This window comes from Chaetodon auriga, chromosome 4 (genome assembly GCF_051107435.1).
Source record: "Chaetodon auriga isolate fChaAug3 chromosome 4, fChaAug3.hap1, whole genome shotgun sequence".
NCBI classification, from domain to species: Eukaryota; Metazoa; Chordata; class Actinopteri; order Chaetodontiformes; family Chaetodontidae; genus Chaetodon; species Chaetodon auriga.
Window position 1 is genome coordinate 5655930 of NC_135077.1, and position 15161 is coordinate 5671090.

The following is a 15161-nucleotide window of genomic DNA, read 5'->3' on the forward strand; positions in this document are numbered from 1 at the left end:
GCAGGACGACCATATTTATACCTGTGGTTTACTTTTGGTTTCACTTTGGCTTCCTCATGTTGTCTGCTGTCCAATTTCTCGCCTAAAGAGGGGTTTAGGATCAGATAGCCCTGGCTGTGTAACAGGAACAGCTTACTGCAGCTGGCTGTGAACTAGGCAAAGCAGAAAATGCAACTGCTCCACCTGGAAACTCCCTTTCATTTTAGGAATGTTGAGATTTGTAAATAAAAATTCACACAAGTCTATATTACTTTTTTTCCATTACATTTATTTTGGCTGATACAACCCAGAAATTGCAAATATCATGCAGGTACATCAACTTTGCTTACATCTACATCTGTTTCATTTTAAGTCCTTGTCAGATGTTGATAATGATTGAAATTTTGAAGACCAGCAACTGAAATCTGTGGAGGTGATACTCAGTCTTTTACCATGAACTTTATTCTGAGTAATCTTACTGTTAGTCACTGTCAGAATTAAAGACATTTTACTGGATTTGAGCTTGTGTGTTTCTCAAATTCAATCTAAGAGAAATGTTTTATTTTCATGTTCTAAAGTTACACGGTCAAAAGCTCAGCACTGAGGGCATCAGGCACACCCTGAAAGGTTGACCTGAGCATGAGTTTCCTTCCTGTGCTGGGTGACAATGAAAGTGGAACAAAGAGACCTCAGGTGGCATCTGTGTAAATGAAAATGTGGAACTTGAATCTTGAAGCTTTGCTCTTTTTCCATGACCACAGTTGTGTGACATTTGAGATGTCAGGTCTGCTCACTTACCACAGCAGGTGTAAATCAAACAAGTCGAAACAGATGCCCTCCATTCATTCTGCTGGTGCCAAAAAGTGGGTGACTGAGAAGTGAGGTAGTTACCCTTTCTGTTGTATTTGGGATTGAATTTCAGCCGAAGCCTTTGAGTTGGAATAGTTAAGTTATTACCGTGTGATGTTTTGAAATGCTCTGTGGTATCCAGAGACTTCTGTGCATGTTTGGTTAACGAGCCTCATATTTTAAATGTGTAACATGAGGATACAGACTTGCATGCTAACTTGCAGAAACGTGTGGTGCCGATGTAGTGTGTCCTAATTGTGTCCAGTCACCTTGCAGTTGTAAAACTTAGCCACCAGAGGGCAGTGTTAGCTCTTCTCATGCGGCATAGCAAACAGCATGAATCCTTTGTATTTGTAATGGAGTTTGTGCAGGCTGCTCGACTGACTTCCAGCATAACCAGGCACTCATTATGCAGTCTCTTTGCTCACTGGTTGATGTTTATGTTGTTCAAAGTTATTGATGTCATTTGTATGATGAAGGTTGTTGGGTATGCTTTACCTTGAGGTATCCTGTATTTTTCTTTGTTATTCCAGACCATTACCATGAATATCCATCAGTACATTTATTAGGAAATCAGTACCTCTTGACTCCTTATTAATGTGTCCTGGCAGACAGAGAAGAGTGAATACTGCTGCCACCCACCAGACTAGCTATGATTAGTTTTTACTCTCAAACGAGAGCCCTCACCCTCTCCTCACTCATGTTTGCTTCATAGGCTGGGCATGTTTATTGGCTAGTTTCCGCTTCGCTATCACTGCCTAATCTTGCTTCTGCTCTCCCCTGCAGAGGAATCCCTTCCTCAGGCCTGAATAGTTGCCACATGACTATAAATCATGAAAAAACATGATTTAAGAATAACCCCACAGAGTGTAACAGACACAGGGAGGCTTTAACTCTGAAATTATTCATTTGACAGAGCAAATTAATGATGACTGGCAACAATAAAGATATCAGCCAGTAAATTCACTTTGTAGGGAGATGTTCTCGTCTTTCCCACATGATTTGTCCATATTCTCTGCAGATCTGCAATCATGTGAGGGCAGAACTCCAAAGTTTTAATGCAGCTGCACTTGCATTTCCCTCCACAGAACACAGATTTACTGTAGAAATGAAGCCCTGACACACATGTTTGATAGTTCTTATACATGATGGCACTTTCTGTTGAAACAGATCGGTATTAAAAATGTGGTAAAATGAATTAAAAAGGTCTCAAGAAGACTTAGGTTGAACTTGATGACACCCTGTCACACAGAGAGCACTGTATTTTCCAAAAGAACAGAAATATCATTGGTGGGTTTGTTTTGCGTTATATTTATTTAGCTTAAGTTCTGACACAGGACACACATCATCAATCATCATCATCATCATCATCATCAGAGTATTTCATCATGATTTTCAGTGTGGACAGTCCCAGCTGTTAAAAGCCTCCATGCGTTTTGTACCACTGAGCTCTGGCAACAACATCATTGGAGTAGTCTCTGCCTGTTGTTTTTTCATCCACTCGTTCATAAGTATGGACATTTCCATCCCCCATATTGTAGGCTGCTATCCCTCCTGCAGAAACAAATACAAGTGAGAATGAAGCTAAGCAAAGCCTGCAGAGAGTCGGTGCATGTGTGAGTCTATTGGCTAAATCAAACCTTTCAGCTGCTGCTCCTTGCTCAGGCCAGAAAATTTGTGTTGCATCTTTTTGATGAAATACACCAAAATCCCGGTGGCTTGGCGGAGGTGTTGCTTACTGTCCCATTCGCCCTCTGGAGTGTGATTACCTCCATTAGGATTAACATCAACCTACAGGAATGAGAATACACACTGCTATCATTGTATTGTAATGTGAGGTTCAACCAAGAGGATGTGTGTAAAACAGTAGTATCTATTACAACCTGCATCAATCCCCAGGCATTATACACTCCTCTGACTGGGTCATAGTCTCCCCAGCCATCTTTGAGTGCATTTCCAGCCCTGGACTCTCTGGAGATGATGGCAGCAATGAGAGCGGGGTCGATTCCATGTTCACTTCCCACTTCGTTGATTCTAGACCTGTACGTTTCCATTCTGCCTGCATCTTCTTGTGCCATGGCGTGTGATGCCCTCACACCTTCAGATACAAGTCAGAGGACATGATTATGGCCTCAGTGCAACAACTTAATTTTCCCCCCTGCCAGTCCACAGATATTGAAGCACTGTGGATGCAGATGATGAAGGCGATAACTTTACTTTTTCTACATTTTTGATCAAATCAGCTCTTGTTTCTCCATTGCAGAGTTTACCTGAATAGCCCAGCCTATCCTGCTGAGATGTTTGCATTGAAGCGCCAGTAGTCTGAACGTCCATGATGTTTCCATAACCTGCAAATGTTCCATTTATTAGACTATTTTTCATCAACACACCTACACATCAACATTAGCACAAAGCGTGAGGACTTCAAGGTAGCTTCCGTTACATAAACCTACACATCTTTACAACAAAGAACAAAAGTAGTGCTGCGTGCCTGGCACAACAGATTCTACACAGACACAAAAACAGAACGTGGTGAAGGACAAATAAAGTGTGTTGTTACAATGTCACCTTTTAAAATATAAAGACTCAGCGTAAAGGTAAGGTGATCAGACTGACTATGGTTCCATAAGAAAAAATATTTCAGTGTTTCGTTCTTCAGTGTTTATACCACAAGCATGTTCACAGATAAAAGTGAACTTCGAACAACAGTAAAATGACAAAAGCACCTACCCATCTTTCCTGCTTCCACTTCTGAGAGTCGCCTTGAAACTGGAAGGTGAGATCTGCAGCACAGCGTCCCTCTGTCCACTCTTTGGTGTGTAAGCACGCAGGGTGCCCGTTTTTAAGCCTATGTGTTCACTTTTGGTTTCACAATGACTTCCTCGTCTAGTCTGCTATTCCATTTCTCGCCTGAAGAGGGGGTTATTCAGCAGGCCTGGATGGAGGGCGAGCGAAGCAAGAGGGGAAAGCAACTGACTTAAAAGAAATAGCCCTGACTGTCTTACAGGAACAGCATCACCGCAGCTTACTGCAGCAGGCTGTAAACTAGGCAAAGATGTAAATGCAGCTGCTCCCCCTGGATTGCCTGTGGAGCAAGAGGAGAAAATCATGACATTAATGAAACAAAGAGACCTCAGCTGACATCTGTGTAAATGGAAATGTTGAACTTGATGCTTTAAACTTTGCTCTCTTTCAATGGGCACAGTTGTGTAACACTTCAGATGTCAGGTCTGCTCACTTATCACTGCAGATGTGCATCAAACAGGTGGAAACAGATGTCCTCCATTCAGTCCAGTCTTGCCTCTGTGCTTGAGAAAGCAACATTTCCAAGGAGCAGTTAATATTTTCTGCAGTCGCATTCAGAGTTCAACAAACAGGAAACCGGAAGGGAAACAAGACAGTGCAGGGTGTGACCATATGCAACCGGTGGACTCTAGAGTACTCTGCAATGTGTTGGGAGAAGGAGGCCCAAACCATGGATGTCTTTGGAGGCCGTCTCCGTTTATTTTTGGAGCTGACAGCGAGAGGTATAAAACAAAATCCTCCGTCAATCACAGCCATACAATTCGAGCCCCTTCACAAATAAAACATATTGATCGTGGTTATAGAATGGTTAACAGTCTAAAGAGGCACCTCAGCATCTCACTCAGAAGACAAACAGAAATACTGCTGCTGTGAGCTCACCTCGCTGTGAGAGTGCAGGTGAACTGGGACTAAAGAGGCCAGACCTGTGAACAGAACTGAACACAAGCAAAAACAGAACTGAGTTAGTTTCTGCAGCTAACTTGAACGGAAACTGAATCTCCTTCATAGTATCCCCAAACTGAACCCCCACCAGCCACCAACCAAACCCTGTGACATTTTCTGAGAATTTAAGTACATTTCTCATTTTGTGCACTAATTCACAAACCTCCAATGGCATCCAGTTTCACCGTGTTTCAATTCGTGGCATATCATTTTTTTCTTATTATCAATCTTTATTGGAATCATTTGCAACACTGAGCACTAAGCAGTGGTGGAAGAAGTATCCGGATCCTTTTCTAAAGTAGTAATAGCACACTGTGAAAACGCTCCACTGCAAGTAAAAGTCCTGCTTCAAACCCTGATAAAAGTAAAAGTATGCAAGTGTTATTATTATTTTTTTTAAATATCAGAAGTCCCTGTGTTTTATTGTCATGTTTGTGGATTAATAGTACTGCAGCTTTATCTCTCTACGGCTTCCAGCACAAAGTGGACCTGAGGCAGCACCAGGAGCACCACTGCACCTACCGCTGACTGACACAGCCAAGTCCACATCTTCATTCCTCCACCAGCAGAAACACAATCAGGACACAAAGCTACTGGCTGTGTTATTGTTATGATCAGGTCAAATCTTACATCCAAAGCTATAGTTTATATTTTGCATTTAACTGAGGGAAGAAAGATACTGGTCTTATTCTGAGTTACTCTCATGTTTCACACTGTGTTTTATATTTATGTACAAGAATGTTTACCATTATGTGTGTTTTTTGTTTTGTTTTGTTTCTCAACAGATAATAAATGGCATTATTGAAGAAGTCAATGAATTCGGTTTTGAAATCATGGGAGTTTTTCCAGGGAAATGCTGTTCATTTTCGCACAATTTGTCCATATTCTCTGCAGATCTGTGATCATGTGAGGCCAGAACTCCAGGTTTATGTCCAGCTGAACTTTTATTGTCCCCCCACAGAACACAGATTTGCTGCAGAAATGTAGCTCTGACACACACGTTTGACACTACCTGCGCATGATGGCACTTTCAATTGAAACAGATTGGTGGAATTCATGTGGCGCACCGTTGATATAAAGTGATTTATAATATAAATCCACAAACCTCCTAAATCCAAAAGCTGCCCCAACAGCAGTGCAATGAAGTACGTAAGACTACAGTGAATAACACTTTTCTGCATTACAGCAAATGATCACACAGGGTATCTGCAGGAGGCTCTTCTGTCTTGTTTAGTTGGTTCAGACCTGCAGCAAATACTGTCACTTCTGCTTGCCACAGTAGTTATGAAGCTCATTGTCACATAATGAGCAAGAGTTGATTTTAAAAGAGAAAAAAAAAAACTTAAATAAATGAATCATTTTCAGTTGGTTTATCTATCCAATCATTTCTCCAGGTAGCTTTAATCATGAATTATTGTTCTATACTGCTGGACAATACAGAAAAAATACTGCATTAATCAGTAATTGTAGGCCAAATGTATTGGCTGATGTGATTGTGAAACAGATATTTAGTTGTGACCTATTTGGCATTAAGAAGGTCTCAAGAAGACTTGTGTTGGACTTGATGAACCCTGCAGACACCCTGTCACACAGAGAGGACTGTATTTTCCAAAAGAACACAAATATCGTTGGTGGGTTTGCTTTGCATTATATTTATTTAGCTTAAGTTCTGACACAGGGCACACATCATCATCATCATCATCATCAACAGACTGTTTCCTTCATAGTTTATAAGAGATTTTCATTGCAGACAGTCCCATCTACTTCTATGTTCTTTGTACCACTGAGCTCTGGCAACAACATCATTGGAGTAGTCTTTGCCTGTTGTGTTTTCATCCACTCGTTCATAAGTATGGACATTTCCATCCCCCGTATTGTAGGCTGCTATCCCTCCTGCAGAAACAAATACAAGTGAGAATGAAGCTAAGCAAAGCCTGCAGAGAGTCGGTACATGTGTGAGTCTATTGGCTAAATCAAACCTTTCAGCTGCTGCTCCTTGCTCAGGCCAGAAAAGCTTTTTTTGCCTTGTATGTTTTTGATGAAATCCACCAAAATCTTGGTGGCTTGGCGGAGGTGTTTCTTACTGTCCCATTCGCCCTCTGGAGTGTGATCACCTCCATTAGGATTAACATCAACCTACAGGAATGAGAATACACACTGCTATCATTGTATTGTAATGTGAGGTTCAACCAAGAGGATGTGTGTAAAACAGTAGTATCTATTACAACCTGCATCAATCCCCAGGCATTATACTCTTTTCTGACTGGGTCATAGTCTCCCCAGCCATTATGGAGTGTATTTCCAGCCCTGGACTCTCTGGAGATGATGGCGGCAATGAGGGAGGGGTCGATTCCATGTTCACTTCCCACTTTGTCGATTTTACGCCTGTACTTTCTCATTCTGTCTGCATCGGTTTTTGCCATGGTGTGTGATGCCTCCAGACCGTGAGACTCATTCCAATCTTCTTTTGACACTGTGGATGCAGACGATGAAGGTGATAAGTTTACTTTTTCTACATTTTTGATCAAATCAGCTCACATTTCTCCACTGCAGACTTTACCTGACCCCGGCCCATCCTGCTGAGCTGTGTCCCACGAAGCACCAGAAGTTTGAACTTTCATGATGTTTCCATAACCTGCAAATGTTCCATTAATTAGACTACTTTTCATCAACACACCTACACATCAACATTAGCACAAAGACGTCTATGCATCGATCTTCCAGTCAGTGCACTGACTGTAGTTTGACTGCAGATATATATAGATGGTTATTGTAGATGCAAGCTTCATGATTATGCTCATCAGATCAAATAGGCTCGTGTTTGTCCACTGCAGAGTTTACCTGAGCAGTCGGACTGGCTTGAAGTTGATGAATCTTTGAAAACAGAAACACAAAAGTAACATAACGTACAAAAATGTTAATAACCAGACTATTGAGCACCACAGACATAGTCCAGACTGCTGCACAGCTTCAACACAAACATTCCAGTATTTCCTCTTCAGGGTTGTGGGTTTATACACCACAAGCGCTTTATGGATTTTAAACAGCACAAGCTCTTACCATTTCCCATTTTCTCCTGAGACGGTCCACTTGAAGCTGAACAGCATCACTACAGCTGACTGCAGCAGGCTGTGAACTAGGTAGGGCTGGGCGATATGGCTGAAAACGGTATCACGAGATAAGTGTTTTATATCGGTCGATAGAGATAATTATTGATATTTTTTATGACCTATTTAAAATAAGGACCAGGAGAAAAATACATTAAATTTAAACATTTTTATTTTAAATTTAACCTTCCTCTGATTATGATCCCCTCAGCTCTCAAGACAGAACGGAAAGGAAATGTCAACACGACCATAGAAAACACACAAATAATAAATGTAAATAAAAGTGTAAAAATGTAAACAGAGAGAAACCTGAGAACTTTTTTTCTGCAGGTTTAGGGTCAGGAAGTTCACAAGCTGATTCACCTTCTGGTGAATAAAATGTTTTCAAACATGTGCAGCGTTTTGTAAACAAAGCAGAAACTGAGGTAGACTTGACATCTGTAACATACAACAAAAAAAACATGAGAGACAGTAACACTGATTGAACTATAAAACCAGCCTAGACATATGAGTAACTTTAGTAATTCTTACTCTAAACATGGTGCACTATTTAATTATATTTTTATTGCAAGTGTGCTAAAAAAAAAAAAAAAAAAAAAAAAAACGTGTAAGAGGTTTTTATAAGCTGTCTTCTCCACAGTGCTCAGCGGAAGTATGTCTTTATCTATATGATGCCACTGCCTCCGCTATGTCTTTGTGCCTTTTCGATGATTTATCATAAGGCGCTGAAGCAGAGCACCTCTGCATGGCGGTCTGCTGCTTGTGCGGCGGTGCTGCGGTACGGATGTTGGACGTTGGCGAATACGGCTGCGCTCCGAAGGGTGAGCGCGGCTAAGGTGGTTAAACAGGTTTGTGGTATTAACCGGTCTTGGTGGGGACGACGGTCTTGCATACTTTACAGACCACACTGGTCTCACTACGGTCCGACTTATAAAATCCAAAAAACTGTCATACTGGCGAGCTGACGTTCCCTGTTTTATCGACAATTTTTTTCGCTCGTTGCAGCGCCCACTTTCTACTTATCTCACTCCTCGAACTGTCGAACGTGTTTTTTTTTATTATTGATATCGATTACGTATGTGTCGCGAGACATATGGTTATCATTTTATCGCCCAGCCCCAGAACTAGGCAAAGCAGAAAATGCAACAGCTCCGCCTGGAAACTCCCTTTCATCTTACGAAACATAGTCAGATCAAATAGGCTCGTGTTTGTCCACTGCAGAGTTTACCTGAGCTGTCGGACTGGCTTGAAGTTGAAAAATATGTGAAAACTGAAACACAAAAGTAACATAACGTACAAAAATGTTAATAACCAGACTATTGAGCACCACAGACATAGTCCAGACTGCTGCACAGCTTCAACACAAACATTCCAGTATTTCCTCTTCAGGGTCGTGGGTTTATACACCACAAGCGCTTTATGGATTTTAAACAGCACAAGCTCTTACCAGCTCCCATTTTCTCCTGAGACGGTCCACTTGAAGCTGAATACTGGAACTATCACCAACAGACCTGTTGCACACTGTCCCTCTGTTCACTGCAGGTGTGTTTAATGGCTAGTTTAAGTTCCACTATCACTGACTTTATCTCGCCTGTTACTCTATTCTGCCCTGCAGCACAGCGCCCCTCTGTCCACTCTATGGGTGGGCAAGCAGGACGACTATATTTATACCTGTGGTTTACTTTTGGTTTCACTTTGGCTTCCTCATGTTGTCTGCTGTCCAATTTCTCGGCTAAAGAGGGGTTTAGGATCAGATAGCCCTGGCTGTGCAGAGATGGGAAAAGTACTCACATTCTGTACTCAGTAAAAGTACAAGTACTTGTGAAAAAAAAAAGACTTTGGTAAAAGTAAAAGTACTCACTGAAATAATTACTCAAGTAAAAAGTGAAAAGTACAGTCTATGAAATGTACTTTTAGAGTAAAAATACAAAGTATTTTTTTTTACCAGTCGTTTCTGTGTAAAGCCAACTGTAACCTCTTAACCTCACATCATATAATGGGTAATTTGAAGGCTATTAACCCGTTAGGACCTGATCTGTATCACTTTAGATTTTAAACACTTATACAATTACACTTTCATAAATAACAGATCTACAAGCTCATGGCGCAGCACTATGAGCATCTTCAAACAGGTTTGTGCTGATATAGAAACCTTTTTTTTTCAGAAGACTGTTAGGATTTAGAGGACATTTATGTGATCAAACATTTAATCAGGTCTTAACGTTAAACTCCAAACACGTCTTAGTTAAAACTGGCCATTGGCCAAGGATTGGTTTCCAAACTGATGTAAAGTATCATGGAAAGTAGACCCACCTCTTGAAATCAAGTTTATATTTTTAATCAGACAGCAGCACAGTCAAGTACATGTGTACAGTAAATAAGTGTTTCAGCCATGTGTACAGAATGCATTGAACTTAAGTTAAGAGCAAAAAAACAAAAAGAAAAGTGCTTCGTAAACATAAACCCCTCACCTTCCTCTATTTTCCACCCATCTCTTTCCTCCCCAATTACACTGGCAGGCAGCAGCCAAATCCAGCCACCAGCCTGAATCAGATCTGTGCCACAAACGGACTGAATTCCGACTGGTTTTAATGGTCACGTGATGTTAATACCAATCAGAGTTCAGTCTGAATATGGTACAGATCTGATTCAGGCTGGATGTAGCCGTCAGTGTAAATTAGAGACAACTTGGCTGTAAACAAATTTAGAGTAACAAAAAAACCAACGTGCTTTTTAAACAAACCCATCACCTTCCTCCATCTTATCATCCCCAATTTCTGTCCACCTCCTTTTTATTCTGCCCATCTTCCCCTCTGCTTAACATTTTTCACCTTCAGGTTCAGCAAAACATACAGACTGGCTCTGAAATTTTAATGGGCATAAACCCAGAAACACACACACACGCCTTTCTCAACTCACAGGCTGCAGGTAGTGTTGTTCTCACATTAACCAACTTAAGTAACTTCAACAAGAGATCCATTGATGTGAGGACTGCGGAACCGAACCAGGCAGCAACACTAATCACAACACACTCATAGGCCCCAAATCCAGCCTGAATCAGATCTGTGCCACAAACAGATTGAATTCTGACTGGTTTTAATGGTCACGTGATGTTAATACCAATCAGAGTTGAGTCTGAATATGGTACAGATCTGATTCAGGCTGGATTTAGTCCATACAAATCGGGTCTTAGAAACATATCAAGTTGAGTTTGAGTCCATCTGAGAACTACAGTATCACACGGTACAGGGCTACTGTAGACCCACGCTAGCTGCTCAATGAAATGAATTTTAGGCATTTTCTGAATCAACTGAATTGAGGTACTCAAACCATGAACATTCTGATAAAACACTGTCTCTAAACACAACCCCAAACACGTAAGGCCATGGGTGGTAATTCTGGGCAGGAGCCTGTTCGTCCCGTCCACCTGGCTCGTCCTCCGACGTGGAGTCGTCAGGGTTTACTGCTGCCACTTCACTGTCCTGCACCTCTGTGTCGGACATGTTGCTGCCTGGTTCGGTTCCATAGTCCTCACATTAACGAATCTCTCGTTGAAGTTACTGAAGTGAGTTAGCGTGGAAAAAACAAGCACGCTACCTAAAGCATGTAACGGATAAAAGTAAAAAGTACTCAGAAAAATAAATACTCAGTAAAGTACAGATACCAAAAAAATGTACTTCGTTACAGTACTTCGTTACTTGTACGTCGTTACTTCCCATCTCTGTGGCTGTGTAACAGGAACAGCTTACTGCAGCAGGCTGTGAACTAGGCAAAGCAGAAAATGCAACTGCTCCACCTGGAAACTCCCTTTCATTTTAGGAATATTGAGATTTGTAAATAAAAATTCACACGTCTATATTACTTTTTTCCATTACATTTATTTTAGCTGATACAACCCAGAAATTGCAAATATCATGCAGGTACATCAACTTTGCTTACATCTACATCTGTTTCATTTTAAGTCCTTATCAGAAGTTGATAATGATTGAAATTTTGAAGACCAGCAACTGAAATCTGTGGAGGTGATACTCAGTCTTTTACCATGAACTTTATTCTGAGTAATCTTACTGTTAGTCACTGTCAGAATTAAAGACATTTTACTGGATTTGAGCTTGTGTGTTTCTCAAATTCAATCTAAGAGAAATGTTTTATTTTCATGTTCTAAAGTTACACGGTCAAAAGTTCAGCACTGAGGGCATCAGGCACACCCTGAAAGGTTGACCTGAGCATGAGTTTCCTTCCTGTGCTGGGTGACAATGAAAGTGGAACAAAGAGACCTCAGATGGCATCTGTGTAAATGAAAATGTGGAACTTGAATCTTGAAGCTTTGCTCTTTTTCCATGACCACAGTTGTGTGACATTTGAGATGTCAGGTCTGCTCACTTACCACAGCAGGTGTAAATCAAACAAGTCGAAACAGATGCCCTCCATTCATTCTGCTGGTGCCAAAAAGTGGGTGACTGAGAAGTGAGGTAGTTACCCTTTCTGTTGTATTTGGGATTGAATTTCAGCCGAAGCCTTTGAGTTGGAATAGTTAAGTTATTACCGTGTGATGTTTTGAAATGCTCTGTGGTATCCAGAGACTTCTGTGCATGTTTGGTTAACGAGCCTCATATTTTAAATCTGTAACATGAGGATACAGACTTGCATGCTAACTTGCAGAAACGTGTGGTGCCGATGTAGTGTGTCCTAATTATGTCCAGTCACCTTGCAGTTGTAAAACTTAGCCACTAGAGGGCAGTGTTAGCTCTTCTCATGCGGCATAGCAAACAGCATGAATCCTTTGTATTTGTAATGGAGTTTGTGCAGGCTGCTCGACTGACTTCCAGCATAACCAGGCACTCAATATGCAGTCTCTTTGCTCACTGGTTGATGTTTATGTTGTTCAAAGTTATTGATGTCATTTGTATGATGAAGGTTGCTGGGTATGCTTTACCTTGAGGTATCCTGTATTTTTCTTTGTTATTCCAGACCATTACCATGAATATCCATCAGTACATTTATTAGGAAATCAGTACCTCTTGACTCCTTATTAATGTGTCCTGGCAGACAGAGAAGAGTGAATACTGCTGCCACCCACCAGACTAGCTATGATTAGTTTTTACTCTCAAACGAGAGCCCTCACCCTCTCCTCACTCATGTTTGCTTCATAGGCTGGGCATGTTTACTGGTTAGTTTCCGCTTCGCTATCACTGCCTAATCTTGCTTCTGCTCTCCCCTGCAGAGGAATCCCTTCCTCAGGCCTGAATAGTTGCCACATGACTATGAATCATGAAAAAACATGATTTAAGAATAACCCCACAGAGTGTAACAGACACAGGGAGGCTTTAACTCTGAAATTATTCATTTGACAGAGCAAATTAATGATGACTGGCAACAATAAAGATATCAGCCAGTAAATTCACTTTGTAGGGAGATGTTCTCGTCTTTCCCACATGATTTGTCCATATTCTCTGCAGATCTGCAATCATGTGAGGGCAGAACTCCAAAGTTTTAATGCAGCTGCACTTGCATTTCCCTCCACAGAACACAGATTTACTGTAGAAATGAAGCCCTGACACACATGTTTGATAGTTCTTATACATGATGGCACTTTCCGTTGAAACAGATCGGTATTAAAAATGTGGTAAAATGAATTAAAAAGGTCTCAAGAAGACTTAGGTTGAACTTGATGACACCCTGTCACACAGAGAGGACTGTATTTTCCAAAAGAACAGAAATATCATTGGTGGGTTTGTTTTGCGTTATATTTATTTAGCTTAAGTTCTGACACAGGACACACATCATCAATCATCAATCATCATCATCATCATCAGAGTATTTCATCATGATTTTCAGTGTGGACAGTCCCAGCTGTTAAAAGCCTCCATGCGTTTTGTACCACTGAGCTCTGGCAACAACATCATTGGAGTAGTCTCTGCCTGTTGTTTTTTCATCCACTTGTTCATAAGTATGGACATTTCCATCCCCCATATTGTAGGCTGCTATCCCTCCTGCAGAAACAAATACAAGTGAGAATGAAGCTAAGCAAAGCCTGCAGAGAGTCGGTGCATGTGTGAGTCTATTGGCTAAATCAAACCTTTCAGCTGCTGCTCCTTGCTCAGGCCAGAAAATTTGTGTTGCATCTTTTTGATGAAATACACCAAAATCCCGGTGGCTTGGCGGAGGTGTTGCTCACTGTCCCATTCGCCCTCTGGAGTGTGATTACCTCCATTAGGATTAACATCAACCTACAGGAATGAGAATACACACTGCTATCATTGTATTGTAATGTGAGGTTCAACCAAGAGGATGTGTGTAAAACAGTAGTATCTATTACAACCTGCATCAATCCCCAGGCATTATACACTCCTCTGACTGGGTCATAGTCTCCCCAGCCATCTTTGAGTGCATTTCCAGCCCTGGACTCTCTGGAGATGATGGCAGCAATGAGAGCGGGGTCGATTCCATGTTCACTTCCCACTTCGTTGATTCTAGACCTGTACGTTTCCATTCTGCCTGCATCTTCTTGTGCCATGGCGTGTGATGCCCTCACACCTTCAGATACAAGTCAGAGGACATGATTATGGCCTCAGTGCAACAACTTAATTTTCCCCCCTGCCAGTCCACAGATATTGAAGCACTGTGGATGCAGATGATGAAGGCGATAACTTTACTTTTTCTACATTTTTGATCAAATCAGCTCTTGTTTCTCCATTGCAGAGTTTACCTGAATAGCCCAGCCTATCCTGCTGAGATGTTTGCATTGAAGCGCCAGTAGTCTGAACGTCCATGATGTTTCCATAACCTGCAAATGTTCCATTTATTAGACTATTTTTCATCAACACACCTACACATCAACATTAGCACAAAGCGTGAGGACTTCAAGGTAGCTTCCGTTACATAAACCTACACATCTTTACAACAAAGAACAAAAGTAGTGCTGCGTGCCTGGCACAACAGATTCTACACAGACACAAAAACAGAACGTGGTGAAGGACAAATAAAGTGTGTTGTTACAATGTCACCTTTTAAAATATAAAGACTCAGCGTAAAGGTAAGGTGATCAGACTGACTATGGTTCCGTAAGAAAAAATATTTCAGTGTTTCGTTCTTCAGTGTTTATACCACAAGCATGTTCACAGATAAAAGTGAACTTCTAACAACAGTAAAATGACAAAAGCACCTACCCATCTTTCCTGCTTCCACTTCTGAGAGTCGCCTTGAAACTGGAAGGTGAGATCTGCAGCACAGCGTCCCTCTGTCCACTCTTTGGTGTGTAAGCACGCAGGGTGTCCGTTTTTTTCTCGCCTGAAGAGGGGGTTATTCAGCAGGCCGGGATGGAGGGCGAGCGAAGCAAGAGGGGAAAGCAACTGACTTAAAAGAAATAGCCCTGACTGTCTTACAGGAACAGCATCACCGCAGCTTACTGCAGCAGGCTGTAAACTAGGCAAAGATGTAAATGCAGCTGCTCCCCCTGGATTGCCTGTGGAGCAAGAG

At 41.5% G+C, this 15161-nt stretch overlaps 1 protein-coding gene and 1 pseudogene across 7 annotated transcripts; both read right to left on the reverse strand.

Moving 5' to 3' along the window:
- Positions 1–2120: 2120 nt before the first annotated feature.
- LOC143319530 (lysozyme g-like) lies at positions 2121–9328 on the reverse strand. 6 transcript variants are annotated; one of them, XM_076728588.1, is made up of 8 exons: positions 9130–9328; positions 8911–8952; positions 7636–7671; positions 7417–7449; positions 3099–3176; positions 2712–2926; positions 2469–2619; positions 2121–2382 (listed from the first exon to the last, which is right to left on the reverse strand). In XM_076728588.1, exons 1-8 carry the CDS (start codon positions 9137–9139, stop codon positions 2246–2248), a joined length of 702 nt encoding a protein of 233 aa, XP_076584703.1. In that variant the 5' UTR covers positions 9140–9328; the 3' UTR covers positions 2121–2245. The 6 variants fall into 6 exon arrangements, with proteins under 6 accessions (XP_076584703.1, XP_076584706.1, XP_076584700.1 ...); XM_076728585.1 differs by lacking the exons at positions 2121–2382; positions 2469–2619; positions 2712–2926; positions 3099–3176 and adding exons at positions 6191–6468; positions 6555–6711; positions 6804–7048; positions 7136–7210 and having other exon boundaries at positions 9130–9326; XM_076728586.1 differs by lacking the exons at positions 2121–2382; positions 2469–2619; positions 2712–2926; positions 3099–3176; positions 7417–7449 and adding exons at positions 6191–6468; positions 6555–6711; positions 6804–7048; positions 7136–7210 and having other exon boundaries at positions 9130–9326.
- Positions 9329–13251: 3923 nt separating this feature from the next.
- Positions 13252–14953, reverse strand: LOC143319127 (lysozyme g-like; annotated as a pseudogene). The gene is made up of 4 exons (XR_013077060.1): positions 14852–14953; positions 14392–14469; positions 14005–14219; positions 13252–13912 (listed from the first exon to the last, which is right to left on the reverse strand). The product of XR_013077060.1 is annotated as a lysozyme g-like (transcript).
- Positions 14954–15161: the final 208 nt, after the last annotated feature.

Bases quoted from the DNA above. Each gene is read 5' to 3' on its own strand.
- LOC143319530 (XM_076728585.1), bottom strand. The intron at 7,672-8,910 runs GTAAACTCTGCA...GATGCTGTTCAG, and splicing joins AAGCCAGTCCGACAGCTCAG to CTTCAAGTGGACCGTCTCAG. The intron at 7,049-7,135 runs GTAAAGTCTGCA...CTGCATCCACAG, and splicing joins GCAGGATGGGCCGGGGTCAG to TGTCAAAAGAAGATTGGAAT.